Source organism: Diadema antillarum, unplaced genomic scaffold (assembly GCF_040938485.1).
Source record: "Diadema antillarum isolate AM-2024a unplaced genomic scaffold, OU_Dant_1.0 seq00000030_RagTag, whole genome shotgun sequence".
Lineage (NCBI taxonomy): Eukaryota > Metazoa > Echinodermata > Echinoidea > Diadematoida > Diadematidae > Diadema > Diadema antillarum.
Window position 1 is genome coordinate 1,305,950 of NW_027271146.1, and position 19,316 is coordinate 1,325,265.

The 19,316-nt window shown below is 40.1% G+C and overlaps 1 protein-coding gene across 1 annotated transcript in view; it reads left to right on the forward strand.

Annotated features, from left to right (window-relative positions):
• LOC139725270 (uncharacterized) overlaps window positions 1-19,316 on the forward strand; it is a 30,158-nt gene that overhangs the window by 7,155 nt on the left and 3,687 nt on the right. The window contains exons 2-10 of the mRNA XM_071636358.1: window positions 6,533-6,617; window positions 8,067-11,562; window positions 12,872-12,974; window positions 13,516-13,730; window positions 14,778-14,914; window positions 16,155-16,223; window positions 17,101-17,157; window positions 18,089-18,118; window positions 19,109-19,228. Of these exons, the coding sequence (XP_071492459.1) occupies window positions 6,533-6,617; window positions 8,067-11,562; window positions 12,872-12,974; window positions 13,516-13,730; window positions 14,778-14,914; window positions 16,155-16,223; window positions 17,101-17,157; window positions 18,089-18,118; window positions 19,109-19,228 (4,312 nt within the window). The remainder of the gene's footprint in view (window positions 1-6,532; window positions 6,618-8,066; window positions 11,563-12,871; window positions 12,975-13,515; window positions 13,731-14,777; window positions 14,915-16,154; window positions 16,224-17,100; window positions 17,158-18,088; window positions 18,119-19,108; window positions 19,229-19,316) is intronic.

A 19,316-nucleotide genomic window follows, 5' to 3' on the forward strand; every position in this document is an offset into this window, starting at 1 on the left:
TACCCGTGACTGTCCTTTTAAGGCTTTTGGGAGTTATCATGCCTGTGAAGCAAACCTGAATTCGAGGAAGGCTTGAAACTTTAAAAGCATGTTGTACATCAACTTTAGTGTGTGCTGATTTGCAATGTAGGGCCTATTGATTATTTTCTTGTGTACATGCATCTTATGTATGCATGTTGTACAAGGTATGTTGTACATGTACATCATACTACTACATCGTAGCTTGCACACACTTTGCCATTTCGCACATAATGTGTCTGTTTATGTTGGGAAAATTTGCAAACTCTAACAGTTGTTCAACTCTGTGCCAGTACATTAGGGACACACTTTGTAGACTTTGGCTCATTTATAAAATCCTTGTGCTCAATAAGGAATAAAAATATACTTGTGGGTATCAAGGGGTTGACATAGCGAATGAAGTGATACCAAGGCATTCTTCACACTTATCCTAATTTATTACCTCAGCATTACTGATGCCATTCTTGATATTGTATCTAGAGATCTTTCACACTTTCTAGGCATTTAGCCTAACTTGCCAAGCATTTTCATCAGCATGTACAAATATGTAGCTGAGTACACATGTAGCTCTGTGTGAGTCTAACTATTACGACACACCAACGATGTCAGTGTACAGGATTTATCATTTGAATAACTTGTTATTGCAGCATGATCAAATACAGCAAACTGCAGAACATTGACAGAAAGGCTGGCATTCATTTTAAAATGGTATTTGAATGATGTACTCTTTATTATTACCCATGGTATGTATACACGTACATTTGTACACTGTAGTTCTTTGTCAGAAAATGGTCCTTGTAGTGAATTATGCTTTCATTGTTCATTGCAGGTTCAGTTGTGAACACATCAGAGCTACCAAGTCTCAAGCATTCTCACTCAAGCATTTAGGGTCCGTCTCACGATCTAACGGAAAGCACCCATTTTTCTCTCGCATTGGGTGAAATCTGCATCTTGGGCCTATTAATAATAAGCATAGCTCAATTGGATTAAAGTGATAGTTGCAATTGAAGGTATATTTTCCTTTTGTCTTTCAGAATAAGTAAAAAATAGTCACTTAAGTATGCACCTGATCACACCATTAAGAGCTAAAAATTGAAAAAGCTGCCTACTAACCCCTCCCACACTCTTGCTCGTGCGCCGAGACTTTGAGTCACGAAAATCTCACTCATAAAATTTTTTTGAACTTGGCATCCCTGACACATTGTTTTCATACTGTCCACATACACTACAGTACAAACAGGATCAGCCAAAACACCCTTATTACATGATATTTCATAGAAGTTGTACATAACACTTTACTGCAATTCCCATGTGTAGTTACTTTCACCATTGTTTTTATCAAGTTACAAGTGTACATTGGTACTGTATGTTAAACCACTGGAAAGAAAGAGACTGAGTGTCCTCTACAGACAAGTGGCCACTAAAGACAGGTTTGACTGGATTACCAGCAACCTCTATGAATTCATTGCCTTATTGAGAAATCGGTGGTCAAAGGATGCGTGGGTGGACAGTGGTGTGTAAAGGCACAAAAATACGTGTACATATAACCCACAAATTACATTCAGAATTGAGACAGCCTACAAAGCAATTATATCACCATGTGAACCACTACTGGGGAATTCCCAGTGAATGGCCAGCTGACTGCTGTGTGCTTTTATAAGTACCGTATTGGTAAGTCTAAGATGTTTGCTCATTGTGCAAGCTGCAAAGATGCAACAGAGATATTGGGCAATCACAGGATTGCAGTCACACACTGTTAGAAAGTGGTAGAAACTGAGAAGCTCATTCTGACCGGTGTTAACCTCAGTGTATGGTGCTTCTCTCACAGTCAGTACTATTAAAGAACATTATCATCAAGAGTTAGTATGAAAGGGGAGGAGACTGATAAATATTCAGGTGCGATTTGGACCGTACAGGACAAAGACGGCCTATATGCATTGGAGTGAGTATTAATTGTCAAAGTGAAGAGCTCTGAGTTTGTACATGTATCATAGGGGTATGAGTGGGGATAGATCATTGTCTCCAGTCTAGAGAAAATGTCTCACAGACTTGTTTGAGGCTATGATGGTCATACATGTAAGTGTATGGGGTATGGGTGTAATAGTTAATGTGCCTGTTTCATGTTCATTTACTTGAAGCTCTTAACATACAATGTAATCATTTGAGAGGCTCAACATTCACCTTCCACCATTTAGAATTTGCTTGCAATATATTGAAATGCTCTACCAAGAAATAATAGGTTGTTTTGGATGAAAGGCTCTACCAAGAAATAATAGGTTGTTTTGGAGTATTTTGAGATCAAAAGTATAAAATGATTGTTGATCTCATTGTTGATGGCGCTGTGGTGCTCCTGCCATTTCGCCTCTCCTGTGACTTTTTGATTTTTGTGGGACATTGACTGTGTCCTTCCTCAAATCTTGTGTCAGTCTATGGTTTTACATGGAACTGTCAACTGGCTGGACACTTTGAACATCATTTGGCCATTTGGTTGTGGAGTAATATTGGTATGATTTTCATACAGGTTTGGGCTGCTTGGCTACTGCTTTTAACACACTGTCTTAGCACAGTGCACGAAGCAGGGACAGTTACTGCTTGCTACACACCATTGACAAGACCACTTACAATAGATGGATTTCTTTCTGGACCTTGGATGAATAGTGTGACAATGGATGAGTGTACTTCTTCAATACCTAGTGCTGTGAAGCCAGACTCTCATACCAATGGATCTAATGTGTGCTATACAAGGCAAGCCTTGTACTCTCTTCGCCACAGCTTTGGGACACACCATCTACCCCCGGATACTTATGCTCGCATTGTTGAGTTAGGTATAGCAAGTCACATGACAGGCAGGACAGGTGATCGACATATTCATAATGGGACAGGCACTTGTGAAGCACAAAATGGTCAACTACAGCAAAAGTATGTATACTCTCAAGTGAATATGTGCATGTAAGGTTCTAGCGTCGCACGGCATGATGGGATGGAATTCTAGTACGCTAGCACAGCGACAATCGGAATGCAGTGTAAACTCTCTTCAATCTCACACTTGAGCTCAGCAAAGTATACTTGTACAAAGTGCATTCATGTGTGGTTTACATACATACGTCACACAACCGATTGCCCTCCATACGGCCGTGCGAGGGGTGAGCTCTTGTCTTGTCATGGTACTTAGAGTCTGCAAAATACTCCCAGCTAGTGTATTCATGAAATAATCCTAGTACAGTAGTAGTCGATGATTTCTGGTCAATACAATTGTACCTTGTCTCCTAATAATATTCAAGTCCTAATATACACGTAAGCTACACCTTTGGTCACAACATTCAAGCAAATTGTTATATAACCTACAATGTAGTTCACTGCGCTGTGTGTCATACAGTAATCATTATTCTGTGTACAGAATTATTACTAATTACGCAAGAAACATGCAGAAAGTTGAACAAGAGCTTAATCGAAAGCGTATGAGTAACGTTCCATTTACACCATGCATTCACATTGAAGGTGGACAAAGCTACATTGTATTACTCTTCTCTAAAAGAGTTCTTTGTCATGTCCATTATATCAACTACTGGATACATGTATGTGCCACATTCCTGTTGCTCACTCGGTCAACGACTTGCCAACTTTATAAATTTTGCATCAAAAACCAATTGATAAGTTGCAATTTTATATGCCACAGGACAAATGCAAGCCATGTCTTTGTCATATAATTTACATGTACATCACAGCAAAGTTTGCCATTTTCTCTATAACTTACAGTAGCTGCAGTGCATTTTTGGCATGAGTGCTTGTATAAAAAGCTATGTGTACCTGAGATGGTTTTAAAAAACAGCATGTTTTCCGAAAGTGCTCATGCATTGTGGTCTCAGAATAATTTGGCGCACAGAGAGTTAAACTTATAATCAAGAAATCTCTTGAATTTAGTACTTGTCCGTGCTCCTACCACCCATTCCTGAGTCATCTTGTGTGTGCTATACACATACACAACTGTACAGCCAAACTTGTTTATAGGGGCTACCCAAGGGAGATGAAAAGAGTGACCATTATAGACAGGTGGCTAACTATAAACAGGTTAGCCTACATTATGTATACATTGTATTACCTACATAATTATACAGATATATTATCATTGTATAATACCAGTATAAGTACTTTACATGTAAGCCTACATGTATGTGTGCATACGTATGCATAGTTTCATGCATCGAACAATGCTGGTATCAAGGAGCTTAGCTGGTAAGCTCCTTGCTGGTATTGATCAAATTGTTGCACAGTAGCAGGCATACAGCAAGCAAGCTTTTAACTAGTGCAATACAGTGACTGAATGATGTATGTATGAATGTAGTGTTGGTGATCACTGAATGTCAGCCACCGATGATCAGCACAGCTGCAAAGCAGACAAACACGCTGAATTATCAGCTCAGGTGTGGCTCTGTGTGGGTCTGTGTGGGTCTGTGGCCACTAGAGACAGGTTAAAAGCAGATTTTAAATATGGCTTTTCTTTTCTTTTTTTTTTGGGGGGGGGGACTTTCAGTGGCTGCACTATGGCAGGTTTGACTGCACCTCAATACATGAACAAACACAGAGATGCCAAGTTCAAAAAACTTTTATGCTCGAGATTTTTATGACTCGGCGTCTCGGCGCTCGCGCGCATGCGCATGCAATGTGAACAAGGAGGGTGTCCCCCTCCCATGATAAGGAGCTTTTTTAGATTATTAGCTCTTAATGATGCGATCGGGTGCATACTTAAGTGACTGTTTTTTACTAATTTTGTAAGGCAGAAGGGAAATATACCTTCAATTGCAACTATCACTCTAATCCTTTGAGCTATGCTTCTTATTTTTTGCCCAAATTGCAGACTTCACCAGATGCGTGAGAAAAATGGGTGCCATGCGTGAGACCGTGAGACAGACCCTAAATGCTTGAGTCTCACGCAGAATGTGTGAGACTTGGTAGCTCTGCAAACATCACGTCATGTTTACCATGTACAATGTGTTCATGAAATGAATCCATTGTTCGGGAAATTTGAGGAAGAATCTCTGACAAAGGAAGTGCTGATTATGCACAATGCAGCAACGAAACTGTCCACGCAGTGTACAGTATATTCAGGAGAGTTCATATGCACCATATTAAACATGGCACTGTTTTTCTAGGGTCACTTGCAATTGTAGTCTCATCTTTAGCCCATCAATTCCCAGAAAATTGTTTCTGTACATAGTTAGCTCTTTATCATAATTACCTCTGCCAAGGAGGGCATGTTTTTGTTGCTGTTGGTTTGTTTGTTTGTTTGCAAAATAACTCAAAAAGTAGAGGATGAATTTGGATGAAACTTGCAGGAAAAGTTGATAGTGACACGAGGAACAGATGATTAAATTTGGTTGTGATCTGGATAGCCATCTGGATGCAAAATACTCCTATTTTTTTTTTTAACCCGTTGAGGACGGACTGAATCTGCTACAACACGCATTTCCCATAGATACTTGCCCGAGTATACTCTGGACTTGTCCTCAATGGGTTAAGCGTTATCATTAACAAGTGTGCCCAACAAAGGAGGGAGTTCAAACTGCATGTATATTGAGGTGTGCGTATTAATAGAGCACTGAGCGTGTGCTCAAGGCACAGCATGCAGTAAACTGTTGATAAGGTAGCCTCCAAGATACAACATAAACAGAAAGGCTTCTTTATCATTGGGAAATATTGAAGGGCAATTTAAATACAAGATGATAATTTCTGAGGCTAAATTTCCCATGATGTGATGGATTAAAAGTTAAAGGACAAGTTCACCTTCATAAACATAAGCATTGAGAGAATTCAACAATATTAGTAGAAGACATCAGTGAAAGTTTGAGGAAAATTGGACAATCGATGCAAAAGTTATGAATTTTTTAAATTTTTGTGTTGGAACCGCTGGATGAGGAGACTACTACAGCCTGTGAGTCATATGCGTACAACAGTATAAAGAAAATGTAAAGAAAATTCAACATATTTTCACTTTTTTCGCGTAATAAAAGAGCACTTGACTTGCCTCTTTCTAAAGGCAGGGGGAATAATATTACACATAACATTTGTCGGTAACGAGTAGGGGGAATGTGTACTTTTTTCAAAAGATGAAATTTTGTGAAATTCTCTTTATATTTTCCTTATATTGTTGTACGCATGTGACATCTAAGTTATTCACACACTGCAGTAGTCTTCTCATCCAGCGGTTACTGCACAAAAACTTCAAAAATTCGTAACTTTTGAACGGATTGTCCGATTTTCCTCAAACTTTCAATGATGTGTTCTACTAATATTGCTACATTCTCTCAATCCTAATGTTTATGAAGGTGAACTTGTCCTTTAATGCCACAATTATATTGTAGATATTGAAAAAAAATAAATATTTGGCAATATTTTTTGTAGAAAGCACTGAAAAACATATTTTTGTATAGTTCCCACCGATGAGTGAGTAAATGGAGATCTGTGTATGAGTGTATTGTCATTACGTTTCTTCCTTTTTTATTTGTTTGTCGTATAGTTTTGGCGACATGTATGCCAGCTTCTTTGGATCCAGTGGCCGGGGGGAATTCCCTCAAGGTTCTGAGAGATCTATGTCTGCCGATGTAAGTATCTATGGACCTCTTGACTCATGCCCAAGATTGGGCTTGTTATGGTATGTTGAATATTTGACCACTTTTTGGCATTGTCCCATGGTAAGAATTTGTCCAAAATCTTGTTTCAGCAAATTCCAGAATGTCATTTGTCTATCTGTCAAAATTTAGAACACTTTACATGAATTTTGAATTGAATTGAATTGAATTGAATTGAATTTTGGATATTAACCTGTTGAGGACGAGTCCTGAGTATACTCGGGCAGGTGTCTATGGGAAATGTGTGTTGTAGCAAAACCTGTCCGTCCTCAACTGGTTAAAGTCCTACAATGTAGTTAAGAGTGTATGTGGGGAATGCAAATAAATGTTCTATTAAATTGCATTGCTTCAGAAATAGATAGTACATATATTTTTGTGTCTGTGAAAGGAGTGTACATGTATGTGATAGACAAAGACATTGACTGAGCACACATGTAACTTGATCTTCTTTAGATTTTAAAAGCTAGCATAACTTTGATGTTTCCATGCATCATCTTTTTGTCATATAGTTCTTTAGCAGTGATTGACAGATTATATCATATAACATGTCAAAATATGACATAAACTGTACCATTTAGTCATAAAAAGTATTGCAAGGCTGCCCAGCAGTGATATTGTGCAAAGTTTATTTTCAGTCACACAGTTAGAGTACGTTGTATTGAGAGTGCTTAGTTATTCCATTATAAAGCAGATATAAAATTTATATAATTTATTCTTAAGTCCTGCTATGCAAACTTGTACATGTACATACTGATGTCATGATGGAACGAGACAAATAGAATGTTGATATGCCATAGTCTGGGTTAATTGCCATTACCATCCGCATTAACTTAATTTTGGGATACATTCACGATCATATATGCTTTGTGAAATGTGTAGCGGCAACATGAATACTTCCAGATTATCATTTCTATTGTTGGGTTTGTTATTCCAAGTGAAGTCCTTCCCTACCCTTATTATGATGTCATAGGACACACAATTGTTGCTTTTGGTGTACAATGCCCCTGGACTCTTTGTAGGAGCAATATGTTTTGGGGGTTTTCAGTTCATCCGCTTAAACAGATTTTGTTATCAAGTTTGTTTGTTTGTTTGTTGTTGTTCTTTGTGGGGGGGGGGGGTGGGGAGGAGAGAAAAATTCTAGATATTTAGTGGATTTTCTTGGTTCCTAACCCACACTGAATGAGATGTAAATGTGCTGATTTGGAAAAAGTACCACAGGATCAAAGGTTGTTGAACTTTGACTAAAAATGACACTTTCAGTTGAAAATTATCTGAGATACTGTGCTTCTGTATGAATAGAAATGAATTATATGTAAGTATTTGCATAAAGTGAAAGTGGAGAGAGGTCAAGGTCAAAATTCATTGCACTTTTGCGCAAAAGTAATTATGGTGTGTGTTTGTTTCTCTCTTGTCCTACATTAGGAGTGTCTGTACCCCTCATCTCCATACCAAGGTAGGCCAGTGACCTCAGACCAAGCTCAGCACCAGGGGAGGCCCAACCAGGTGCTGAACACACCCCCTTTCCCACCATCTTCCCAACACAGCTGGCAGTCTTCCAGGAATGGTTCTACTCTCTCGGCGCAGCAGGAGGAATCCTTCTCCCTGGGTCCATTCCACAGCATCTGGTCTGCCAGGTCTGCTGGACTGGCAGGTGATGCCAACCAGAACCACCAGCAGGATTCACAGCAGTGGGCTCACTCCACCACGCCTACATTTGGCTCTTTACCACACCAGGCACCACAGTGTGGGACTAAAGGTACCATGGGAGCCACTACAGGGGTTTTCAATGGAGAAGCTCATGTACCCTCGTCTATGACATACCCATGGTCTCCGTATGACAGTCTAAACAATTCTTTTCAGAATTCCCAGCCTTCTCATGCAGGATGGAACTGGGCCAATCAGGATTACTCTTTACCTCAGTATTCAGCTTCTCTGGCTGCAGACCACCAGCAAGCCAATCACCACCCAATCAATGAATGGGAACTGTCAGAAGATGAGTTTGCCAAGAAGATGCAGGATGCAGATATGAGAGGAATTCAAGAGAGACATGAATGGAAAAAACAAGGCATCGCATTTTCACCTGTGCCTGGTGTTCATGTCAAGAGCAAGGCTACTGGCCACCATGGTCATCCTCCAGACAATGCAAGTAGCATCGTAGCATCTTTCCTGGAGAGATATCGGAACAAGGAGCTTCCTCAATTCAGCCGAGAGTCCAGCACAGAGTCTGTCGATAGCACTGTCAAAGGCATAAACGCTGTCCCGGAACGCACGAGTACTGCAGATGAGAATACTACTCCAGTTGCTGCAAAGTGCAGAGAAATAGGTGCTGACACGGAGACTTATTGGGTACCAAGTGCCTGTGAAGGAGTAAAGAGGAATGGTGCATTAGCTGCTGCAAAGTCCAGTGATGACGGTGTTAGTAGCAATAAATCAACAAACTCTGCATCAACTCCAGATGAAGTGAATGACCTGCAGTACCCCGACACAGCATCAGACATGGGAGAGTACTCAAATCAAAATGACTCAGGCCGGACTCTTGGAAGTGCAATCAGAGAGATCAGATCATTTTCAGATCCTGTTACTGCTCCAGAGACACTGAAAGACAAAACAACAAGGGGTGTTGCATCCAAGAATGGAAAGCTGAGGCCAGCAAAGCGAAAGCCAAAAGGGCCGAAAGACAAACGGAAACAAAACTCTGAAGGGACCAATTCCAGGATGCAAAATGGTGCTGCAGAGGTCATTTCAGTTCACAATGGAGGAGGAGTTGCAGAAAGCACTGCAGAAGTGGTCACATGTGGACAGGTGTCTCCAAGTGTTCGAGAGGAGACCCCAGTAGCCAAAGTTAACTCATCACAACCAATCTTGCCAAAGAGAAGTGCAGAGGAATCTGCCAGCCCAATCTTGTCACAACCACTTGTAGATGAAAGTTGTCCACGTGAAAAGTCTGAAGTGGCCTTTGAAGAAACACCTCACCTCCCCGGCAAAAGGTCATCAATATCAACTCCCACTTCTCAAAGGGATGAATGTCTTGCATCAGAGAGTCTTTCAAGCACAGTGCAATCTGGACACACGGACAGTGCAGTGGACACACAGAGGGGGTCAGGAAGTGAAGCAGAGAAAACAGAAAGAAGTGCCAATTCTGAAGTTGCATATTGCAGTAAAGCAGAAGAGACAATGAAGTCATGCAATGCAGAGTCTGGTTTAGGTGCAAGAAGTGAAGAACAGAACAAACTTACAGATTCATGTTTGCAGCGTGTGTCAGAGGGCAATGCCCTCGAGGAAGGGTCTCTGAAGGAAAGTCATGATCAGTGTCAGCAGTTTGTGCAGCAGGGCAGTGGATCAGTTGGTGGTGCAGGCATAGCAGAACCTGTCCAAGAATCTGTTGCTTCAAGTAACGTGCAGGACAGTGGAAGTTCAAAAACTAACACTGGCCATGACAAACAGCAAGTGCTTGAGTCTACCAAAAGTGAGGAGGCACAAGATGCCAAAGTCAGCTCTCCTTTCTTTGACCCAAAGCGGATATTTGGAGGTCCTTCCGTGAAAATGGACAAGAAAGTTCAGAGGCAGGGTTTGACTGAGAAAAGACAGCATGAGAAGAACACTGCAAAGAGACAAGCTGTAGATCTAGAATCCAAGATGGGACAAAGGTCAGGTGATACAAATGATAGCCAAACAAGATCGCTTGGATCTAGTATAACAGCCATGCTTGCAGAAGTAGGGAATGGGAGCATTTGCAGCAAGGACCTTCCTCCACATCAAAGCCAACACGTGCCTTCCACAAGGGTTCCAGACTTCACATCCTCAAGTCCCGACACAGGAACAGCATCAAAGTGTTCTACTATCATACAAGGGAGTGAATGTGGCCAGACATCATCCATTATGCTAGATGAGTCTAGGGTCTCTGACTTAAAGCATGAGAAAACCACCATCTCTGGGAAGTCTTCAGACCAAGGTCCAAGGAAATCCATGGAATCCAAAGGAGCTGTGAATGGATCTGACACAAGCAGAGGGAAAAGTCCTGATGTCAAAGGGGAGAGAAGATGCAGCGGAGAGTCCCACATGGATGGCTTCCACCATCCCTTTGGATGCTCAGCAGATTGCTATAGACGGGATTCTGCCACAGGCAGTACAAGTGCATTGGGATTCACCCCAGCACAGTCCTCCAGTATACCTCATGCAGAGGGTGCCCTTCACCATACCACTAAGGGGGCCAAACCACTTGGACTTCATGCCACATGTGCAGAGCACTCTCAGGAGTCAGAAAAAGTTCGGGATGAGGTGCCAACAGGTTCCTGTGACCAGACCAGAACTGGAGCCATGTCACATGGATTCAAGTCTGTCTCCTCAAAAGGTTCATCAAATGAACATGATGTCTTCTTGAAGACCACTCAGGAGGATGAGAAATCATCGCTCGGTAGTGCATATCATAAAACATTTGATGATAGCAGCACTGATTATTCTTCATCTGAAGAAGACACTCAAGGAAGCTCACAGAGTCCAGGGAAATCTTCAGAAAAGAGTGATAACATACCCTTCACTGCAGGTCCATTTCGTCAGGCAAGAAAAGAGAAGTGCCATGAGTTTGACCCATCTACTGCCAAAGAGTTACGAGAAGGACTCAAGACCTCCTGGATGTCCCAGCAGAAAGAGAAGGAAAGGAAGAAGCAGAGAGAGAAGGAGCAACAGGAGGCACACTCTAGAAAGAAGCCTACAAGAGCCACCTATGGCCAACCAAATGGACAGCACTCAAGGACCCCAGAACACAACCCTCGGCAGAAAGAGAAGACCCAGAAATCTTCCCACTGGAGATCAGAAGGACCAAAGTCATCTACACAGGAGAGGGAGAGGCACCAACCAGCACAGGAAAATGGCCACAGAGAGGATGCTGAGGAGGATCTTGCCAGGCCGATAAGTGATGGTGAGCTTGACTCCTCAACTTCTTTGCCCCATGTTGCAGCATACATGCTCCGTGACATAGTTTCCATTAAATTTCTTTTGTGGATGATACTTACTATTAGAATATTCCCTTCAATGTTTTTTATCAAATTTTGTCACAGATTGGCAACTTAAAATCGCGATCAGATATGAAATTCTATAATGATTGTATTTTTTTTTTCATTCAGTCTTAGAGGAGGACATGTGTTCACATGTTATGTCAATCAGTATTTTTATTCTTACCTCTTCTGCGCAGGATTGCACCAGTGACCTATTGCAATCGTTCACTGTCTGGCTTCTGTCGGGGATAAACTTTTTCACATTTTCACTGTTTAACTGGTGGCTGGATTTGACTAAAGTTGAGAGGAAGTATCAGTGGGGGGGGGGGGGGGGGGGGGAATCATTATTTTGTACAAGTAGTGATGGTGTCCCGTAGGGGGCATCTAGGATGTGCCCAAGTACCCCAAATTTGGAGGGTGTTGCCCAAGGTCTTCAGGTGGTGTGTCATGAAGGCGAAAAGGGCGGCTCAGTTAAATGCTAGATCTGCATGTCTCGTGTTTTGTAACAAGGAACAGTGAGCCTTGTTTGTTCAATGATTTGTGGCAAATTGTCAGCACTGGAGTTTGTGAAAAAAAGAAGAAGAGTTATTTTATTTATGATGTGGCAATGCAGGTTACTGAATCACAGCCTAACTGTCATTCTGCTCAATATGTCACTGCTGAGAATGGAATGTGCATATATGCATTCATAGTTTAAGTGCTCAAGTGAATTTGATAACAGACATTCATTGTCTGATAAAACCACACAGACAAGAGGTAATAGGCATGACTTCTCAGTGGCTGAGGAATGCTAGACAAATGTTCAGATTTGCTGTAAAACGAGGAATGTTCGTGTGCATTTTAATTTTGCAAATTTCGTGAGAGCCGAGTTTCACGAAAATAAAATGCACGCTAAAGATCTTGTGTACACTATATGCATTCGATGTTAGAGACAACTCGCAAAATTTTCATGCTGCAAATAAGGCCGTCGGTTCCCATTCATGAAAATTTCAATCCGCGAAAGTGTCTTGTTTTACAGTATGTTTTGAACAAAGCGTGAAGGTGACTGAAGAGTATGCAAAATATTAATGTTAGGTTAGATTCACTTCTAGAGTATTTATGAAGATTTTTATTGTGTTGCTGTTAGGAAGCAAATCTTTCTCAAAAAGTCTACTTTTTTGCATAATTTCATGTGGATGTCTTGATTTAATATTAAACTGGTTGTTGTTTTTCCCCCTGAATTCTTTTATGTAGAGTGGTGGTTTCAACTGGGAGTCAAGCTGGTAAAGGGTTTGTGCTGGATGGTGCTCTTTGCAGCCTTGTTGTGTCTCGTCCTGCTCTCCTTCAGTCTCTCTGTGTAAGTTTCCACATGAAAATAAGTTTAGAATATTAAGAGAAACAGGTAGTTAGTTTAAATGACTCAAAGCTGTATTTGTTTTTTATTCACATGCTGAGAGATTTCTCAAAGATTTCGACAAGTCACCTGTCTGGTTTCTTGTCTCTCTATCTTTATAGCAAGATATGTGAGGTATCCTGATCAAAATTCACCTTTTTGTGTGTCCTTTGTAGTTTTACTATTGAAATGCCAGAGCAATTATGCAAAAAGTGTTAAAATCAGTGATAATTTCTAGGAGATACTGCTTGGTTTAAAATGTTGAAACAAACCATTCTAGGATTCATGCATAGCACACAAATGTTTACTCTACTTGTGACTAAGAATCCTACTTACAAGGAAGCATAATTGAAGTCTTTGTTGGAATGAGTTTTCTCCTTGACACTACATTTTGTGTGACATGGCTTTAATAGGCTATTCTGTTGTGTTGTTTTAGTTTGTTTAGTGGCCTGTCATGCAAACACTTCTAAGTAGACATTCTGGTTTTCTTGTGTTTCTCTTGCAGACTGAAGAGCTTGTGTGTGTTTCTGTACCAGCAAGGCAAGGTGCTCTGGGCCAAGTATAGAAGCCAGCAGTCGGGGGAGGAGCACCGTGGATACAGTGGTTGGAGTGGAGGAGGATGGGGAGGAGGATGGGGAGGTAGTGGTACCTCACGGGGTACTGGAAGAGGGAAAACACAGTCCAACAGCTCAGGACAAAATATTGAACTGCCTACCACAGGTGGGTTTCCTGGGCAGTGCTTGGCCAAAGTCAGTTAAATTTGAGTGTGAAAAGCTAGGATGAGATCAGGAAAACAATGATGAAACTGTTTTTTTATATAGTTTGGTGCAAAGTGGTTGGAATTGTGTTTGTATCTACAGTTGTAGGACATATTTTCAGGGGTCGCATTTAACTTTTTTTTTGACTAGCCAGGCGGACTACTTAGAATCAATTTTGACACTGAAGCAATATTTTGGCTAGCCAGACGGACTAGTTACTTCAGAATTTTATGATTTTTAGCTAGTCCGACGTGATTTTGGGTGGCCAATGGCCAGCGGACCATTGCCAATTTCGAACCCTGATTTTGAGTGAAGCTTTGTCACTAGTCTTTAATCATGCAGTAAAAGTATTATGTATGAAAAAAGCCATTTTGAAGACCCTGTCTACAGTGGCTACCTGTCTGTACAGGTCACTTTTTCCATCTCCCTTGGGAGGCCGCTATAGACAGATTTGACTGTTTTGTATTTTGTGTAGTAATTGGAACAAAGGGCTTGAGTTGTCCCGACTAAGCAGGGGCAACTGTTAGGTGTGTGCTATTCCTTTTCTAGATTGTGGATATATGCCTCTTTTTCTCATGATGATATAGTTTCGGTACTCTTGTGGGCTTAGACTGTGAGGATTCATTTATTTGTCAGCTTGCAAAGTATTCTGGGGAAAGGAATTCTTAGTAGCACAATGACATTCATGACAAGGCCTGTACATTTATACTGTATACGCCATGTATTTTGCGAGTCTCATTTGGGACTTGGGACTTCGTGCCAGTTTCACGAGTGCTTAAATTTGGAATCTTGGTGTTTAATAATGAACAGAGAAATGTACATCTGCACATTACATTCATGTCAGGGTCAGAGTTGATATTTTTGCATAATTGTTAAATCGCAAATAGCACAGTACTCACAAAATTTGCCAAAATTATGCAACTCACAAAATATATGGCATATTCACTAGTTTACAATGCAACAAATACTGTATTTTAACATCAGTTATTTTTCCTGTTTGCCTCCACAGAAGAATCGGCAATCCGTCGCCTCCTGGCTGTCGATCCCGACAAGTATTACGAGGTGTTGGGCGTGGCAGAGGATGCGTCTGATGATGAGATCAAGAAGTTCTATCGCAAGCAGTGCATGTTGGTTCACCCAGACAAGGTCAGTTTGGCTGTTTGTACAGTATGTCTCCCCAAAAAAAATTACAGCCAGATTTTCTCATTGATTACTTCCAATATGATCTAACTGTCTGCATGTTGTTTCAGGGTCTTTGAATATAACATCTTAGCTATAATTTGCAGAAAACCCCATTCAGTTTTGTGAAATGGTCACAGAGAAATGTGAATCGTTGTAAAGCAGGTACATGGGTCTGATTATTCCAAGTTTAACACTTGGATGCTCTTGAAACTGCATAATGTGTGAACACAGTGGACAGAACTTGGAGGGAAAGGATTCCTGACATGCTGAACATAAGTCCTCATTTCTCTGTGACCACTGAAGCAAATGGAATGGAGTTTTCTGTAAAATGTAGGTAATAAGTTATAGTTTCACACCCTAAAAGTATATTTGAATTAATTCACTATTTTTAAAGTTATTGGTGCGGAGGGTCCGATTGTAATTTTTTCGAGGACATACGGTATATCCAGATTGATCAGTCAAACAAATGGTCCAGAGTTTTCCAAGCTTTCTACTGTATGAGCTGTTATTTTTGTGTACAGATATTTTTGCAAATGAGGACGTCATGAACATTTTGCGAGATGTTGTCTTTGCAAATTGATAGGGGCTATTGTAAGTGCGCTATTACCCTAGCGCATGGCGACATTTTCTTGTGTTATTAAATTTGTGGTCTGACAGTGATTCGCGAAATTCGCGTAAATTAAACACATGAAAATAACAGCTTATACAGTTCTTTTTTTTTTATTACAGGAAATGCTACTAGATTATAAATGTCTTTTACTTCTTAGTTTCGATCTTTTGTCAGTTTGAAAGACGTCACAGAAACATTTTCAACTAACTGATTATCCACCATATACTACTTAAAACATATTACTACTCATTTTTTTTTTTTAGAAATCTTTAAATAAATTGAAACATGACAGCGCAGAAAACATGAACTGTCTCATGAAATTGGCGTAAGTACAACTGTACCTTTGTAATCTTGTAAAAAACACAAAACCCAAAACGAAACAAAAACACAGATAAAACCTTTATGCCATTTCACTCTTAATAGAGATGTATCTTAAGTTTTGTAACAATATCAGATCCTAAAGTGAAACTGCTTTTCTGCATGGATGTAATTGCTGATGTTATATGAGTTTCAGTTTCCCTGGCTCATGTAAACTATCAACAAGAAATGTCAACTGATTTTTTCACATTTGATTCTCTTCACCTTCTCCTGTAGACCAGTCTACCACGTGCCAACGAAGCCTTCCAGATTCTACAGAAAGCATACGCCACCCTGAGCGACCCTGTGAGATTGTGTTTGACACTATATTTATTAGCCGTGCACCGGCCTTTAAATCTATGCTCTAATTTCTGTGATGTGATAAGTTCTTTTAATTTGCATAGGCATTTTAGTTCATTTGTCCAATTCAATGCCTTTCTCTCTCTTGATATTGAAATGTATCAGGGAGGTGTGTGTGTGTGTGGGGGGGGGGGATGAATTCTGTAGATTTGTCATTCTGTGGGCCTCTAGTCTTGGTTCTCTAACCATTACAAGATATGCATGTGTGAAGATACTGTCTTAGAATATTTCATGTCATCTTTGGTTCAACTGAATGTGAAGATTAATATTGTACAAAAGAAATTCATTGGGTCTATTTTTTTTTTCCCTTGTGCTTGACCAAGGCGGATGAACTTTGCATGGTGTTTACACTTACAAAGAAATGTGCTCAAGGCTTTGAAGAGAGCTATTTACATAGCTTGCAGTTGCTATGGAGACGTTATGGCTGTACATTCTGATGTACGTGTACCTGAGCTGTTAACCTTTGTGCACCATGAGAGCAATTCTTCCCTCCCCTGAGACTGCCAAACACAATGGAAACGCTGCACTGGAATTCAGTTTCACTGTCAGTAACCTTTGATATGCATTTGCCCATCCACAAAATAGACATAGGAGCGTTTTGGCTGTTTTTATGCGGACATCTTCATCGCGAACAGTTTCACAGGGTGAAATTTGGTGTTTTACCAGTGATGAAACCTGCAACCACTGGGAAAAATTATTTGCAAGCCTAGCTCCAGAAAAGTAGTGATTAATGACAACCATCACATTCATTTCATATGTAACAAGTGAACTTGTATTTGTGTGAATTATTTTTAAAATGCATTTCACTTCTCATTTCTTCCAGGATAAACGGAATACATATGATTTTGACCTTAATTACAAGGACCAATTGGAAGAACAGGTAAATATTGAACAATGAAAATTAGTTTGTGTGAATAGAAGCTGAAAAATCAGGGAAACAGGACAGTTAAAGTTTGATCAAATTCTCATGTAAAAAAAAAAAAAAAATGATTTTTGAAAAAAATTTGATCAATCAAGCACAAGTTGGCAACTTCATGATAGAGCATGTGAGTTCAGTTGCTCTTTACATGAAATTTCATGAAATCTTTTTAATGACAAATTGTATTTTTTTACTGCAGGGGTTGTATACAAAGATTGTATAAGAAGGGTGTTTGCACGATTGGAAATTGACTTGATAGGAAAATGAAAATTTCTAATGTGATAGTACAGAGCAAATTGGGGGGGGGGGGGAATGAACTTACATGTGATAACAGAGGGTGCCAGTTTGTGTTTGGTTGATCGCAACTTCAAAAAAAAAAATCATAAACGTATTGGTAACAGAATTTAGGGGACAACTACGCCATACAATTGTTGGTCTACAAGTTCTACTGATAGACATATGTCATACATAATTGATATGTGAGGACCACACATTTTTCAAATCACTGAGGATGGACTTTACTGACCTCTACTTAACACTAAATTTAACGGTCAAATGACCAATGAGCTTACAGTAAATGGATAAATATTTGCTGTGACTGGTCCTCTACTTACAGACAGACATAGATAAGGTAAGAATGTGTTAAATGTAATCAAAGTTACCTGTCATTTGATTTAGTAGTGAATATAGCAACCTATATACAGTATCGGGCAGGAATAATTGATCATTTTTTAAGGTAGAGAAGGAAATTCTCATTAAACATTAAATTTTATGCTGTTGTGTATTCATGATATCCCTTTGAACTCGGTATGAACTAGAAATTAGCAGTATCAATCATTTTTTATCTGATCACCATTCATGATTATCTTTTATCTCTCCCTCTTTCTGTCAGATGGATGAATTTTACAGAAAATGTGAAGAGGTGAGTTCATGATATTAGACACAAACATTGTAGAAATGTTTATGTTGATCTACATGTATGCCAATTTCAAGCACTTGTTTGATCCGATTATTTCTCAGCAAACTTGATTTGAATAGTTGTATGCCTACCATATGGTATGCATATCATTTGATGCTTAGGAGTTATGTAAGACTTAATACTAGTTGGGATTGTTGATGCCAAACTTCCCATAGTTACATTCAGATGGTGATCCATAACCTTGAGGATAGCTATCTTCGAGGATAAGCTCTGGCCCCCTAACTACGATGCGCGTTTTACACGACGAAGCCTATCCTTGAGGATAGCTATTCTTAAGGATAGGCTCACTGCCCCCTGTAACTACGCTTATCTACAAGTTTCTGTCAACAAATTCTGTCCACACGATGACTAACTACAAGTGGGGACCCCCTGCAGCTCATTGATAGAGTGCTAACCCTGAGATATCTCATGGATAGCTATCTTCGAGTTAACTTCAAGATACAACGTGTAGCTATCCACGAGTGCCTCTGCACGGTGCCTAACTACAAGCCTATCCTTGAGGTTAGGGACCACTGAACGTAGCTATTATCTTTGACCTATTTTGAAAGCACTCAGAATAAATGAGCATAACATTTAAATGTAATAGTGACTTCCTGTAGAGTATGAAGTGTGATGTTATAGCCAGTCATTGCTATGGAAACTGGTTCTCAACAACCTCACTTAGCTCAAATATCTGTGAACACTACATGCTCGAAAAAAGACTGACGTTGTCTCTTCGGTGCTCTGTATAGGAGAGCACAACATGCAACAACACACTTGTTTGATGCTTCTTTCTGGCTGGCTAGTTTGGGCTCAAAATTGTTTTTGTAGACAATCACATGATTTATAATTTTAGTACCTTAATGATTTTGAAAACAAGTGAATCCATGTACTGCCATTTTCTGTTCTCATTGTGGGACGATAGACTAATTTCACTCTCTCTACCCTGTCTAGATGATGAACACTATACCTTGTAGTTTTTGCCGAGGAACGCATAAGAGACTCCCGACGGAACTTCCCATCCACGCGGCTAGATACTGTAGTTATCACAACACCCGCCATCCTGCCAAAGATGTAAGTCATGAACACTTGCCCTCTTTCAGGTCATAGAAAAGTCTCTCTTGTAATCGCAATTATATTCTCATGAGAAGAATCATGATTG